Source organism: Phytophthora infestans, genomic scaffold (genome assembly GCF_000142945.1).
Source record: "Phytophthora infestans T30-4 supercont1.40 genomic scaffold, whole genome shotgun sequence".
NCBI lineage: Eukaryota > Oomycota > Peronosporomycetes > Peronosporales > Peronosporaceae > Phytophthora > Phytophthora infestans.
In genome coordinates, this window is record NW_003303719.1 from 1,243,744 (window position 1) to 1,258,763 (window position 15,020).

Below are 15,020 nucleotides of genomic sequence, written 5' to 3' on the forward strand. Positions count from 1 at the left end.
TGATGTGACTTAAATGAGATCAACCAATCTAATTGCACATTTACCCTTTTTACAGTATATGTTTTGGAAAAGAGGTTAGAGTATAGAGTTTGAAGGATTCAGGGGAATCACCTTCCGCGAATGTGCTAGCTGTGACGGGGTCACACAGCACCTTGCGCTAAAGGAAGTTGGCTTCCGAGAGTATACAAACTCTCAGTGAACGGCAGTTCACAGGTCCCCTTTTATTGAAAGGGAGCAAAGTCACCAATTTAAGGTAGAATGTAAACTGAGTATATTTATAGGTAGGTAAAGCTTGAGTTAAATACAAACTATAAGTCACCTATAGAAAGCAATGTCATCAATACATTTTGGATTTTGATTGCACCCGACAGTAATATATTAAAGTGCGAAGAGTGGGATATTAAATAGGTGTATTCCGTAGCGAAGCAAGGGAATTGTGTTTTCCACAATAGTTTAAGTACCGGTATACCGCCGACCTTCTGGTATATACTCTTTCCCTGTTTGCTGCTGGCCACACGCGGCGTCTTCCCTCACTTCGTATTTGGAAGAACAAGCAGCAAGAAGCCAAGAAATAAGGGGATATTTCAACTTAACATCGCAATGACAGCTCAAGAAACCTTTGAAGCACCCAGCGCCCCCAGCTCGCCGGCGTCCAGGGCAGGTACTGCCCCCTCGGACAGCGTAGCTCCGGCCAGTAGAGCCGACGTCGTGGATGTCACCGGCGGCGTGGAGCCATGGACCGCCGCCTCAGTGTGTAGTACGACGGAGCCCCCACCTCTGCGTACGAGCAAGCGCGCTGCATCACGTGGAGCGACCGCTGGCGCACCAACCGAAGCCCGGAAGGGCAAGAAGAAGGCTACGAAGCGCGTGGCCTCGACGAACGCGTCTGGGACAGGGCGCAAGAAGGTCGACGAAGGTGCGGACGACGCGTCGGACCAAGACCTGGAAGAGAAGGCGGCCCCACCAGAACCGAAGAGGACGAAGAAGGCTGCTCCGCCCACGGAGGCCGCGTCAACCGATGAGATCGCGGCACCAACAAGGCCTGAGCTCGTTTCTGGCTCTCGCGAAGACTTCGACCTGAACTGGTTCATGGCGTCCTTCGAACCCGGCCGAGGTACGGCGACGGGTAGCGTACCTACTCCTGAGCTTCTCGCGGAAGATCAACCGGGATCAGTGCCTGCTGCAGCCCCCACGACTCCTGAAGTAAGCGTAATGACTGACCTGTGCGCCCTACGCGAAGTGGTAGTTCGACTGCGCATGATTCACCGTCAAGATCGCAACCGCTGGGACGGAGCTCCCCAAGGCATGACGACGGCACCCAACTCGAAGGGAGAGCTTCCCCCGCTAGACGTACGCTTCCTGTTAAGTGCAAGTTTCCCGGAAACTTCCAAGAAGACGAAGGGCGACTACAATCCGCCGCAAGCCCATCTGCTGGCAGCCAGTCGGATATTTCGAGAGACTTCGGGACGGAGACAAGTACGGTTACAACTGCTATGGCGTTTGTGCTACGGGTGCGGGAGGTAGAGTGAGTCGAGTTTCGTGTGACACCGGCCGTGCTGATGGCCATCTTCAGCGGCCGGCTAGGGTCTCGCGGGCTGACGATCATGCACTTCAAGGAGAGCAGCGAGATGGCATGCCTGGAAGATGGCTCGACCAACGCGAACCTCCTCAGCGACTTCAGCCCTTCGGCCGGGCTACCTACCGTTGGTGTTGAATGCGGTTCATACGAGGTCATCCTCGATGCCATCCACGGACTAAACGGGCTGGGGCAAGATGTTTGGTACGACTATGTGCGAAAGCTTACAAGTCGGTTGCGAGTGTTCGTGTCGAAGAACAAGTCAGCCGACCCGGACACGACGCCGGTGCGTGTGCGACTTACTCTCCTGTACGTGAGCAAGTTCTTGGGCTCGGCCCTGGCGTACATGTAGGACGACAACCCACAGTGGTGGTCGGGCTTCTGCAAATCGCTGCGGGCGATCGAGTATCACTTCACGGAATGGGCTATGGCGCTTGCCGGCGTACTCGCCCAGGAGAAGCAAGGATCTCGCGAGACGCACGGCAATGATAAGCGCAACAATGAGCGCACCCCGGCGATTGCGGGTGCTATTCAACGGCTAATACCACTCAACCGTCGCGGACAAGAGCCTCGCCCCTGAATGCGGCGGGGCTGCCATGCTCCGGAGGCTCGCGAGACCGGTGCGGCAACTCGAAGCGTGTACACCACTGGCCGGATTCGCTACCTGCGCGTCTACAAGACGGGGTGGACCGCACGTATGGCTCCCACCACACGAACCAAGGCGACCGTCGTTGATGGGGCCGAGAGGATTGTAGCTCGACATCCTTTCGGTTCGAGGACCAGATAAGGCAGGATAATACACAAGATTCTGCTGAAGTTCTGGCGACGAGCATCCTTAGCGAACTGTGTTCGGACTCGCCCTTCCCGACCGAAGAGAGTCTGGGGGCGGAGGTTAGGGTGGGAGCGAAGGGGCGGGGAAGATTTTGCCACGCGAGCGAGAATTGTCTCCGGTACGCCTCCGTTTCGCTAATGAAATCCTCTCCTCACCTGCCGATGTACCGGGTTCCTCGCCTTCCAGGTTCACCCTAACCTGCGGTGGATCGAGACAAGTGACGTATTCGGCTATACAGTTTCCTCTGACTTTACAGTCCGGGTCGACCATACAGTCACCCACGGCTATACAGCCTCCCTTGACTATACAGTCCGGGTCGACTATACAGTCACCTACGGGTATGCAGCCTCCCTTGACTATACAGTCCATGTCGTCTATACAGCCATCCAAGTATACACGTCCTCCGGGGGGCAGCCCATCCAGGTCAGTCGATCTGAACACTAGCGTGTTCATTCGACAAAACGACCGATGCGACAACACGAAGTCTACCAAGGTCAAAGTCCTGATGAATCCCGATGTATCTGCACGCATGCCTTCGACGTCGGGTACACGTCAAGCAAATCCAGCTAAGGTATACTCGGCTAAAAGAGATGGCACAGGAAACATACTTCGGATCGGAAGAACCCCACGTCGCCCTGTAGTCTCAAGTCAAAACGCGGACCAACTGCACGCCGGTGACGGGACCTGAACCGAGAAGTTCAATTGGCTATGCTCGGGAAGGTTATGGACAGCTTCGGTATAAAGCTACCAGCGACTGATTTCCCTACAACGCAAGAAGGCACTGATAAACCTGTTTACTTGCTTAATAAGCCATTGCAACGCTCTCTATCGGAGCTCGCACGCCGTTCAGCGTTACTGCTACCGGCGTTCGTGGAGCTGGTTCGGGGACAAACGGAGCGGGGTTATTGCCCGAGCAAGAATCTGGTCCCAGCGGTTCTTGGCGGCATATGCAGAGAATACAAGCACTTGGCGCAGGTGCAGGAGATTGCTCGAGAAGGCGTCGAAGTTCAGCTTAAAGAAACGCCGCCTCGGCAGTCTGTTCGTTTAGTGAATCATGGTTCTGCTCGGGACAGGATCAACATCCTGCGCAAGAATATCAGAAAAGAACAAGATGCTTGGAGGTCCTGGCCCTCGACATGGATCTTCTGAAGCAGTGTCCAGATATAATCATTAGCCCCTTCGGCGTCGTAGACAAGGGCAGCGAGGACACTAAGGTTTCCGGCCGTACGATCCACGATCTGCCATACCCTGAAGGAACATCGATCAACGATTGCACTGATCAAGACAGCATTACTGCAGCGGGGCTGCCGTAGCTTTAGCGTCAGAGGAAGACGTTCGACTCAAAGAGTCACTAATACTAAGTTCCTTATCCAAAGGACACTTACAGCCCAAGACCAGGGCTCAAAGTTAACACCTTAACTTTTATGCTTCAAAACCAGAAGTGTTTTATTTACTATTATTGCGGCCAAGCCGCCTAGGGGTAAATGTATCTCTTTAACTATCTAGCATAGTTAAACCTAATCAAATGCATAACGTGTGGCTTTCAGCCAACGTACTGAGAGACCTTGTTAGTTCTCCAACTTATGTACTGAGAGTTTGTTAACTCTCCGGGTACTTCGTACCCCTGTGTGCTCCACACCATGTAACCCCGTTACAATTACCAAGCCTGATTACGTCCATTGCGATGCAGTAGCCCCGGAGATTTGGAAAACGAAGCTAACATTCCCCGGTGTACCAGTATACGTGATGGAGGGCGACGTGGCTACGGCCTTCCGCATCATTTGCATACACAGCAACAGTATCTACCTGTTTGCCGGGATGATCGAGGAGGAGAACGCACTGGTGATCGAGCTGTCCGCGCCTTTCGGATGGACAGGCTCTCCTGGATTCTACGAGATCATCGGCGGAGCGATTTCCCACGTTCATGGCTGTCATACGAACGCAACTTTCCCGGACGGTTTCTTTAACTATCACTGGGTGGATGACCATATCAACGTAGCTCCGGACGTAGGATGACGTGCTCCGACATGGACCGTTCCATCCGCTACGCCATGGTGGCCATTCTTGGCGCTGACGCCATAAACACTGAGAAGTTCACTGAGTGGAAGACACGCCAGCGCGTTCTCGGATTTGAGTTCGATTCCGTCGATGAAGTGGTCGGACTACCCGTTTCCGAGATCGATAAGGCACGCAAGATTGTCGCATCTGCTTGCTGCCCCTCGCCACTGACCCGAAAAGGGTATCAGTCGTTAATGGGTAGCTTACGTCATGTAGCGACCTGCATTCGGGCCGCACGACCGTTCCTACAGCGTCCCCGCCACTGCGAGGCCCAGCTCCGTCGATTTCAGTGAATCGCCGTGCCAGACGCAATGCGGGAAGACTTGCTCTGGTGGTGGCTTATCCTGCACAGCCCTCAGCTGAACGGCGTATCTCTGGAATACTTCAACGGCCTCCCACCTCCAGATGTTGTGGTTGAAACGGACGCGTCGGATTTCGGGTTGTGTGCTCTTGACGTACACGCAAAGACTGCGCTGACCTACGTATTTACTCCATCCGAGCGAAAGCTGATAGCGGAATTCAAAACTGGAGCGGGCAACGGATTCGACATCAACTTTCGCGAGCCCCTTTCTTGTGCCGTCGCAGTGCACGCTTGGGGAGAGCGATGGTCCACGGACTGTCCTATCGACAGCAGGCCGTGGCATGTGCATTTCCGTATCGACAATACATCTGCTGTCGCATGGCAAAACAAGCTGGCCTCGTGCAACCCCAGGGCTCAAGTCATTATCCGCCTGCTAAGCTGGTGTAAAACATCATACCGGCTTCGGTTTTCTGCATCACACATCGCCGGATCAGAAAATACTCGCGCTGACGCCGGCTCCCGCTATCCCGCTTACACCATTTCCGCTCTGTTTGCTTCGCTAACACCTGGGTGGTCACAGGTAGCCTCGTCGGCGGACATCCAAGGCCTGACCAGTATCTGGCAGCATATCTCCGTGCGCACGCCGTTGCCGTCTCCACGTTTGACCAGTACAACCGAGCCTTGAACAGGTGGAGAAGGTGAGCTTCGCGTCGAGGAATTTCGTCTTGGCTTCATGACATGGCCATAACTGACAAGGTGCAGCATATTTGAGACTTCGTTTTACATGGATTTCAGTTTGGCTTCGAGTCTGGTGGCCCTATCCGGAGCGACGCCATCATGGCGGTGCTTCATGGTGTTTGCCATTTCTTTGCAGCCTGAGGATAAGTGTTTCCGCTTGAACACCCGCACGTCCGCATGCTTCTCAAGGGAACAAGCCGTCTCGACACACCGTGACGTCGCAAGGGACCGATGTCAGTCGACTTATTAGAAGCCTGCTTTCGCGGCTTGGCCATGGATCATCCCCGTGACCAAGCCCTATGGGGGGTAGTGTGCTTGGCGTTCTTCTTTCTTCTGAGACGATCAGAGATCGTAACCATTCTTGGAGGATCCTTCAAGTGGTTCGCGCTCCGAGCTCAAGACATCGTGGTTGTGGATACCACAGGATACCCGACTCAGCGCCTGTCACAGACGACTCAGTCCGTTTGGATTCGCCTGACCGGATCCAAGACAAATCAAGATGGGGCTTCAACGACAAGAATGTTATCTCGCTCTGGCCATCAATTTTTGTGCCCCGTGTTCGGAGCGCTCATTCTCCTTCAAGCTAGGATGACCCTCCCCTCAAACATTCCAGCCGCTGTGTACATCTCGCGTGGGGGCCGACCAGCCTGTGACGTGTCCGGAGCCATCAAACGCGCTGCCGCTCGCACCGGCCAGGACCCTCGCCGGCTCAGCTCTCATTCCCTGCGTGCCGGTGGATCTTAGTACATGTACTGATCCGGCACGGATGCACTCACAATCCAGCTCCACGGTCGCTGGGTCTCCGACGCGTTCAAGACATATACCAGGCTCTGCATAGAGTCCATCGCCACGCTCTCGACAAACATGGTGGCAGGTCCATCGGGGGATTATACATTTTATTAGTGGAGCCGAATGCATGACCATTAAAGGGGGCACCGCTCTCCTCGTCCCTTTTCGGATAGAGCTGATGGTCATTGCATAAGCTCTCATTAATGTATTTGTTCGTGTGACCCCTAAAGACTGTGGAAAGGTTTTCCACAATAGTATTAGTACCGGTATACCGCCGACCAACCGGTATATACTCTTTCCCTGCTTGCTGCTGGCCACACGCGGCGTGTTCCCTCACTTCGTATTTGGAAGAACAAGCAGCAAGCAGCCAAGAAATACCCGCCTCTCCTCGTCCTTTTTCGGATAGAGCTGATGGCCATTGCCTAAGCTCTCATTAATGTATTTGTTCGTGTGGCCCCTAAAGACTGTGGAAATTGTTTATAATCTCCCTGCTAATCGCAAAGTGAAAACTTATACGCCTATCCACAAGTGGAAAGACTGCTTCTTACACATATCAAATGCCATGGCTATGTCGTACGTACGAAGTGTTTTCAATACACTTTTCCGAGAACTAAGGCCGAACTCGCAAACTCAAGTTCAAGTCGGTTACCGGTAAGATATTTTCCTTCTCGTCCAAACTTTTGTTGAAAAAAATAGGTCATGCGTCTTTCGCTGGCTCACAAGAGAACAGTCTGGTCTTACTAAAGTACTGTAGTAGTTGAATTTCACGGCTTAGAGGGTTTAAGTAAGTTCAGGTAAGCACTATTAATTGCAACGATCCGATTTGGACAATCTTCTTGAAGAGCTTCTTTTAATAATCAAGCTGCCGATGGCACGACGCGAAATTACTAGTAGAAATCGAGTAGAAATGTGTGTGGTCGCCAATTGGTAATAGTAGAATATCGTGACAGTATTCTACGTTCGTTAAGCTAGAAGTACAGTTAATTCAACACCCTAAGCTTTCGATGCGGCAACAATTGCAGCGTAGGGATTGCTATTGGCAAACAACGTTTTCACATTACCCGACAAATCTGACCCACCTCGGTGTTCTGAGTAATAAATGGTGTAAGCTTCCATGTTGCGATATCTGGGGTCAGTCTTCGGTAGGTTTCCGGACACAATTGTAGCCGCAAGGCCAGAAAAATCATCGACCATTCTTTTTGGGGTAATCTTGTAGTTGATCATCCATTTTTCAGCCGCAATATTTTAAAAACCTCTTCGGGGGTTTCTCGGGAATTCAGCCACGCTGCATTTACTAGTCTGTGGCTAGACGCAGAGCTCAAAACCATGTCGATCTTCATCTTCTCTGCGATGTCCTTGAAGGCTGGATTTTGCCGAAGCGATTGAAATAGTCGCACCAGTTCTTCTTCCGATTTCGTTTTCCTCAGTAAGTCTAACAGAACGTCGTCGCCATAAAAAAAGTCGCCTCCTCGTTTAATTCGGTACTGCTTCACGTACAGAAACCAGACAAGAAAACTTCTGTTGCCATCTAGCTTAGCACCAGATTTCACAACGTGTACATTCTTAAAAACCTTTGTTGGGTCTATCTCCAGCTTCAAAGCAAGCTTAGGGACTAGTTCTTCGATTTTTGTCATTCCAGGAACTCCAGCTCTTTCCCCCTCGATCTTGTTGTCGCTGCCGATATTATTTTTTTGCTTAGGCGTGTCGTGGGGTCTTAAGAATCTCCTTGATTTTATTGAGCTCTTGGTTCCAATGAGGAGACGTGTCTCAATGAGAGCACCGAAGCTGGTGTGACCGGGGTCCGTGAGCTGACTGGCGAAGCACAGACCAATGCCAAAAAAGAAGATGGTCAACACAAAGCAGGAGGACATGCTCGTTCTTTGGGGGGGCGGGAAAATTGGAAAGTGAGGAATCGATTCAGAGTGATACAGTGGAAAAATGACAGAAACTGTTTTTTTAGTAGTTGACTGTATCGGTGTGCAGCTGAAGATTGTAAAGTTTGCATTTTGCGTAAAACGTTTATGCCTATGGTTTAAAAAATTAGTACAAGTTGAAAATGTGCAGCAACATGTATTGTAGATGTGATGAAAGCAGAATTGGTTTTCTCGCACGTCCATCCCGCGTAGGCACGCGTCTAAGTCTAAGAACATTTAGTTGGTAAAAAGGTTTTGAAGCATCAATGAATTCGATTTTATATCGTGATACTGGCGCTACATGGTATGGCATATGGACAACAGCAAGCTCGCAGGGGCATATGGACATCACGTTGGTGGTGATTATGTCTCTAAGCTGTGTTTGTCGTAAATTCTGCAAGCTCTCTATTTAGACTCACTGGTTATTCTTTAACTGTCGCTATACACGTATGCTAATACTGAAATTGCAAGCATGTCTTTTATCAGTAGAGGGGGCACGTAAACATGTTACATACGTATTTCGTCATTTCCAACTAGAAATTGGTTCTGGATTACCTCTCCGTCCACGTTTTCCCGATAACCGTAAGCCATGAATTGCTGCAGATTACGATTTCTCTAGTGTTCCTGAGTCGCGAGCGAATCGTGACTAATCTCTTACCACCTTGCCTCTGGGATTGTTATTTGGCCAACGGGTTTCCCTATAAAGTACGAAATAGAGAGGAGGGGGTGAAAGCCGACTCGCTCGGCTACACGAATCCATGCCTCTGGTTTAAGATCCGCGTGCAAAGCACGCGGGCTTAAGCCCAGGACCAAGCATGGCTAAATCTCGCTCGGCCCTTCAGGGTTAATGCGCAGGAAGGTACTGTATGGGTTCGGGTTTAGGAGGGTGATAGAATCTACGCCAAATTCTCCACTTTTGGAAATTTGCAGTCTCCTGACACCCATTCCCCTCCCTTGTGTCAATAGTATCTGCTTTATCAAGACTGTGCAGTACACGGTGCACCATGCTGCAAAGGCTCTAACCGCCAATCATCCATGGCTGATACATGTATAACCTCCAAAAGAATGTACAATTGTATTAGACCAGTTTTAGACCACAATACAATACTTATGACTTACTTTAAAAATGTTCTCCTCCTTACTCATTTATTTACTATCGCTGCGCAAAATTACTAATATTTTTTTATGTACAGACGTGCACTATGTTCAATTACAATGTCGTTCAAATTGTTTTATTTCATTTAACTTTTACTTCGAAGTGTGGCACATAATCAGAACCATACGAGCCAAATCCGCAGGCCTGATTGTAGTAAGGTGCAGTGCTACAACAATCCAAGCACAGTTTTACTACACATCTCGAGGTCTTTTTTTCTAGAATCGCGTACCAAATTAAAATGGTCAGGCTCACAACTCCCACATATGATTGTATGTGGAAACGTACGTCGAGCTACATCATACTTCAAGTGCATCAACATTAAAAACGATCAATTTTGCACATCAATATGTGAAAAAAATGGGAAAGGGTAAATAACGCTAAGAAGTGTGCCAGGCCGTGAAAAGATTGTCGTCCTGCAACATTACGCCAACCAAGCAAAGTTGTGCAAACCAGCGATGTTTGCCACAACGGATTTTCAAAGTTGCGAAACCAGTTGAATTGGTTGTCATCCTGCACCATCGTGCAAGCATAACTAAAGCTGCGTAGCCAGCTGAACGCCAGTGAGTTTATATAAACAGTAAAGTGCTCGTCAACTCGCCGACAAAGACCAGCACCTCGGCCCAAATGATATGTTTAGCATCGTTTCCTCTGTTAGGGGTACGTCAAAGACTACACAGTGTCTTGAACTCCTTTATCTCTACATGTATTTCACGTTACTCACAGCGTCGTGTGGTCCGTAGCTGAGCTCGTCATGAAACTCAAGAGCAAGTATGAGTTAGATTATGTATCACTCGTAAAATCATACTTTACAGGTACAATTTCAGGCGAATAAGCTATATTTTTATTTTGCTAAGAACGTAGCTTGTTCCATTTTGTTTTAGGACAAAAATCGATGGTACCCATACTGTGTTGATAACTTGGACGCTTCAAGCATACCACACTGAGATACAAATGAATTATCGGTGTGAAGCTGAGGCTAAAAAATAACCCGCTCGGTTACGTCTGTATAAGCAAAGAAAATAGTAAACGCAACATTCCATGCAATCTCAGGCAATCATGTATTAGCAAAACCTTAATTTTGCTAAAACGAAAAAGAAAAAAATAACATCAAGAAGCGCAACGTCTTCTTTGGAAAGACTGGTGGTGATCAGGCACCCTTAGTGTAAATAAGATCAAATTTTGGATCAGGTCAAAGCTCAAAGCTGCTGAGATCGAGGCAGGATCGATGAGCCCAACAGAGCTAACACTTCAATTGGCAGATCTTGAATCGCGGTAAAGGATATCCGGTCGCTCAAAAGCTATCATCGGTATTATCACGGGCGAGCTGGTCCCACGAGGTACAAGCTAGAGACGTTAAAAAAACGCCTGCGCTCGGTGTCCCAATTGGGTCGGTAGGGGCCATACTGTACAGTCAGTGACGCCAATGTGATTCCGTTCGAGCTCGTAATATAGCCAGCGAGACGGTGTTAGTTACTAAAAAAATTCTAAAAGGTCCTAATTTAGTTTTATGACTAATATTAGATACGATCGATGTTTCATTGGCTTTTTTTACTGTGACTGCTAACTAAATACAGAGTGAAGTTCGTTTAATTATGCACTTACCTTTTGTGCTGACCAAGAAATGAAGAATAAGGTGCTAACGGAGTTGGTTCTCGAGCGTATGCCATCTCCTCGCGGTTTGTGTAGTACCGCCGAGCACATTCGTCACCGCCGTGAGAAGAGATACTATAAGCTACTCCGTCTTTTTGCTGATCGAGTCGGTCAGCATCAGTTGAACAACCGAAAGTATTTGGCGCCAAGTCCAGCCTCAGTTGGTCAGTATTGTGCAAGGCAAAAATCGGTCAGAGTCGAGACGATTTCGGCAGCGTGGAAGCAATCAGCAATTATCTACAGTGCGTTATGTGAGCAGTTGATGCGATCATTAAAGGTGCGAAAGGCTCTTCGTGTGGACCATTCTGTAAAATTTTGTAATCGGCTCAAAGTGTGGCCTGGGGGGACAGGCCAAAGAGAGACCATGTCGGATGCGAAGATGTTGCTGCTGGCCCAAAATGAGATAGGCCAGGTCGTCGGGCGGCGCCTGACGCGCTCAGAAAATCATGACGGATGCTCTTGCGTAGTACCGACAAACACGACGCGCGAAAGAAGTTGTTGGTCACTCCTGAGTTAAGGAGCGCGCGCAGCGGTCGCCGGGCACCGGTGACCTGAAGGCTGACGATGCTCAATCTCGAGTCGCCCGGCGTAGTGGTGGCAGTGGTGTGTGCTTGAACCACGGGAGGGGGGGGCTCGAAGGCTGGGCTGCTACAAAAATGAGGGAAAGATTGCTTCGCCCACCGCTACCGCGGTAGGGTCCTGCGACGGCGATCACTCGACGCGTTGATGGTGTCGATATTTATGGGTCGGGGGTAGACTCTCGGGCTTCTGCAGGTATGGCTGCGGCGTAAGACGCAGCGATCATGTTATCCTCGCGAATCTCGAGTGCAAATGCCTCCCCGAGAGAGTAGGGTTCAGCTCTGGTAAGACAATAACGAGTCATACCCTTGCGCATGACGAACAAGAATACGTGGACTTGCGAGGCCATGTCGATTGGCTTGGTCACGATGCATGAGGCCAGATGTCGCGTCTTCTGAACGTAATCGCGCATGGACATCTCCCCTTGCTGAAGGGCGAAGAACGCTGAACGAACGCCAGACTCATCTTGAGGGGGGCTCGAACGCGAGGCGCAAGTCGCACTGGAGCGTTTTCAGAGCTGGAAAGCCTCGGGTCGGCAACCAGATTGCCAGGGGCCCATTCGTTGGCCTTCCCGGCAAACCGGGAGGAGGAAGGGTCACCTTGGCTGATGACGCCTCGATGGGTCGCGAGGCGTTAGCGATGTCGATCTCGCGGAATCACCGGTTTAGAGGAAGCCAATTTTCGCCGGCGCCAGAATACGTAGACGTCTCCAACTTGACGACGTCATTCTGGGATGGACGCGAGGAAGTTGACACCCGCCGATTCGCATCGGTGATCATGCGTTCCATGCTGCAAGACGTTGCTGGTCAAGCGTCGCTAAGCTCAGCAGCGATGCAACAACGCATCTTGGGACACCGCCACGAGGCGATGAAGCGCTTTCCACCCCACGCGAGTGAGATGGGGGGATGCAGCGAGCTCCAGGGTCGCCTTAACTTGGCTCATCGTAGACTCAGTGGTTGGAAGGACTTCGAAATGCTACCAGGTGTAACGAGGTGAGAGTTACTACACTATAGTGTGGAGGATGCTCGCAATGATATAAACAAGTCTTAGGCTTGTGTAAAATTCAACTCTGATTTATTTGGGCTACCCCTGGCCTCGTGTGAACCACTCAAATACCGGTATACACCTGATTGGTAAAAAAAAATGAGTCTGGCTCTTCACTATCAACCAATCAGATGATGACACCTTGGCACACGCTACCCGTGTGCCACGTTACCTACTTATGTAAAAACCCAAAAAATATCTACCTACTTATGTAATTTTGACCTGATCTGCCGCAGCTAAAGCAGCGCAGGCCACCCATCTCGGAGGAGAAGATAGACAGTTGATTTCACAAACACGTTTACGTTGATGCGAGCCACTGATAAAAAGAGCAGAGCACTAGCAATAGAAGGGCTAGCACACACCAGCTATTTGGTAGTTAATCCCTTATCATATGCGCGGGGCACTTACAGAAAAGACTTCTACACCGACATAAATAAAGATTCCGTCATCATGGATCTGACTTGATATGTTGAGGTTTATATACAGCGGGCAATGACGACTCCATAGCACCAAGAAGCAGTCACAAGTGGAGTTATTGCTATGATGATTGTAGTCGTCACTACAGAGCTATAGGAAGTCGGATCATTATAATCAGGCTAGGTAATGTTTAAACGACGTCAAATACAAAGATGGTCAGTGCCCACTCAGCAAGTCTGTTAAGTTTCACAAATCGTTTTGCAGCACAGACTTATTTGTACTCTGGTTGTGGGATCATGTAGATTGTGTCGTGAGCCGCAATGACGATCCAGAAGCTGTGCCCGCCTATGGATCGACAGTATGAGTAGAAATACTGAGGCATTCCAGTTACGTAGAGCATATGTAGTCGACAACAGAGTAATGTGTACGTGCTAAATTTAATGTTAAAATTGCATATCGAGCGACGAAGACCTAAGAATATTATCGTTGACAGTACAGTAGCCAATCACCACTTTGCTAAATTGCTGTAGTAATTGATGATTTGGCTATACAAATCGAAGCTAAATGCTTCCTCCTCAGCGTCTCTCCGGTCTCCAGAGTCGACTGAACAAGACATTCCAGCCTCCGCGAGAACATATCTACTTTCCCCAACGCGAGTCCCTCCCTGCGGGTCAATGACGGAGATACTTGGTGCGCACTTGTTCTCTTTGTAAGTCTCGGCTTGGAGCACCGACTCAAATGCATGTAGTAATGGAGACGGTCATCCTCCGCCTTCTTCTCTTGTCTCACCGCCGTGTCCCTCACCGGACCAACCGTGGGCACTCATAGCGCTACCACTTCCTTATTCCTCCGCCTTGGCGCTCTATTACCAAGGGGGGCTCACTCCGCGCTTACGTTCCTAAGATTCTTCGGGAAGATACCCTGCTTGTCCACCAAATTGTCGCGGTAATCCCTCCTAGGTCGGGGTCGTGTATCTAGCAGGCCCACGTAGGAGCTTAGGATAGTCATTTCTTTTTTATTTTATAAGTGCATCGTTTCATATAATACGTGTATACTTTAAGTGATCATACGCAGAAGGCAACCAATTTTCATGGTATCCTTCACGATCCCGGTGCGCATCACACGCATGAATTGATGGACCGACGCGGCCTAGTTGTCCTCTGCGCCTGAGGCAAATGCGTAAATTACGCGGGCTGAATGATGACAGCCTTCAACATCCTCAATCGCAGCATCCGACGACCACTCAGTCAACGGCCGATGATAACCATTCTCATGTTGCACTTCGCTTGGTCCTCGTCGAAGCTGTACACGATGCGGCCAGAAATTTTAGCATCGAAGTTACGGCAGGTCGAGGCCAGGACGACCACACGGACTCCCGCTACGTAATTGCAACCGCGGTCATCACGGCTTCAACGAGCGTCTCGACGCCAGAGTTAACCGCACTGAAGTGCTCGCCAGCCTTACCGGAGAAGTTGGCCTAGTAGCACTTCTCCACCGTCATCAGCGCCGCCAGACGCACCAAACCGTTTGTCTCCACGCGACTTTATGAGCTCCGTATTGTGCAGCGGCTTCCACAGCAGAACGCTTGGTCAGACACGCCGCCACAGTATCCAGCACGAGCTCGCGATTTGATGCGTCGTACAGCAAAACGTTCAGCACGTCCTTGGGCGGGGTCAATAACACGTCGAATCGGTTGTTCATAATAAATCCGTCGTTGTGCACGGAGCAGACGCCCAGAGAGCGCACTACGGCGGTCTACATCAGTTTTCTCCGCTCGCGCTCGGACTTTACATCTAACGGCGAACTATGCTCCAAGCTTTGGCGGTTTTGGCCGGAGGCTCATAAACGAAGAAGGCTTCGTCATCACGGTCGCTGTCCTCTGAATACCGACACGGCATCTGAATGAAAACCTTCCGCCCTATCACAAAGTGCCGACTTCGGGAACTCTCGCACGTGGGCGTAGTGCA

General features: G+C 50.1%; 2 protein-coding genes across 2 annotated transcripts; one reads left to right on the forward strand and one right to left on the reverse strand.

Annotated features, from left to right (window-relative positions):
* Nucleotides 1-7,514: 7,514 nt before the first annotated feature.
* PITG_23061 (secreted RxLR effector peptide protein, putative) lies at nucleotides 7,515-8,165 on the reverse strand (the record flags this gene model as incomplete). Its single annotated transcript, XM_002897980.2, has 1 exon — nucleotides 7,515-8,165. One exon carries the CDS (start codon nucleotides 8,163-8,165, stop codon nucleotides 7,515-7,517), a length of 651 nt encoding a protein of 216 aa, XP_002898026.1.
* Nucleotides 8,166-10,955: 2,790 nt separating this feature from the next.
* PITG_15769 (uncharacterized protein) lies at nucleotides 10,956-11,463 on the forward strand (the record flags this gene model as incomplete). Its single annotated transcript, XM_002897981.1, has 3 exons — nucleotides 10,956-10,970; nucleotides 11,021-11,330; nucleotides 11,417-11,463. The coding sequence occupies 3 exons, from the start codon at nucleotides 10,956-10,958 to the stop codon at nucleotides 11,461-11,463; spliced, it is 372 nt and encodes a 123-aa protein (XP_002898027.1).
* Nucleotides 11,464-15,020: the final 3,557 nt, after the last annotated feature.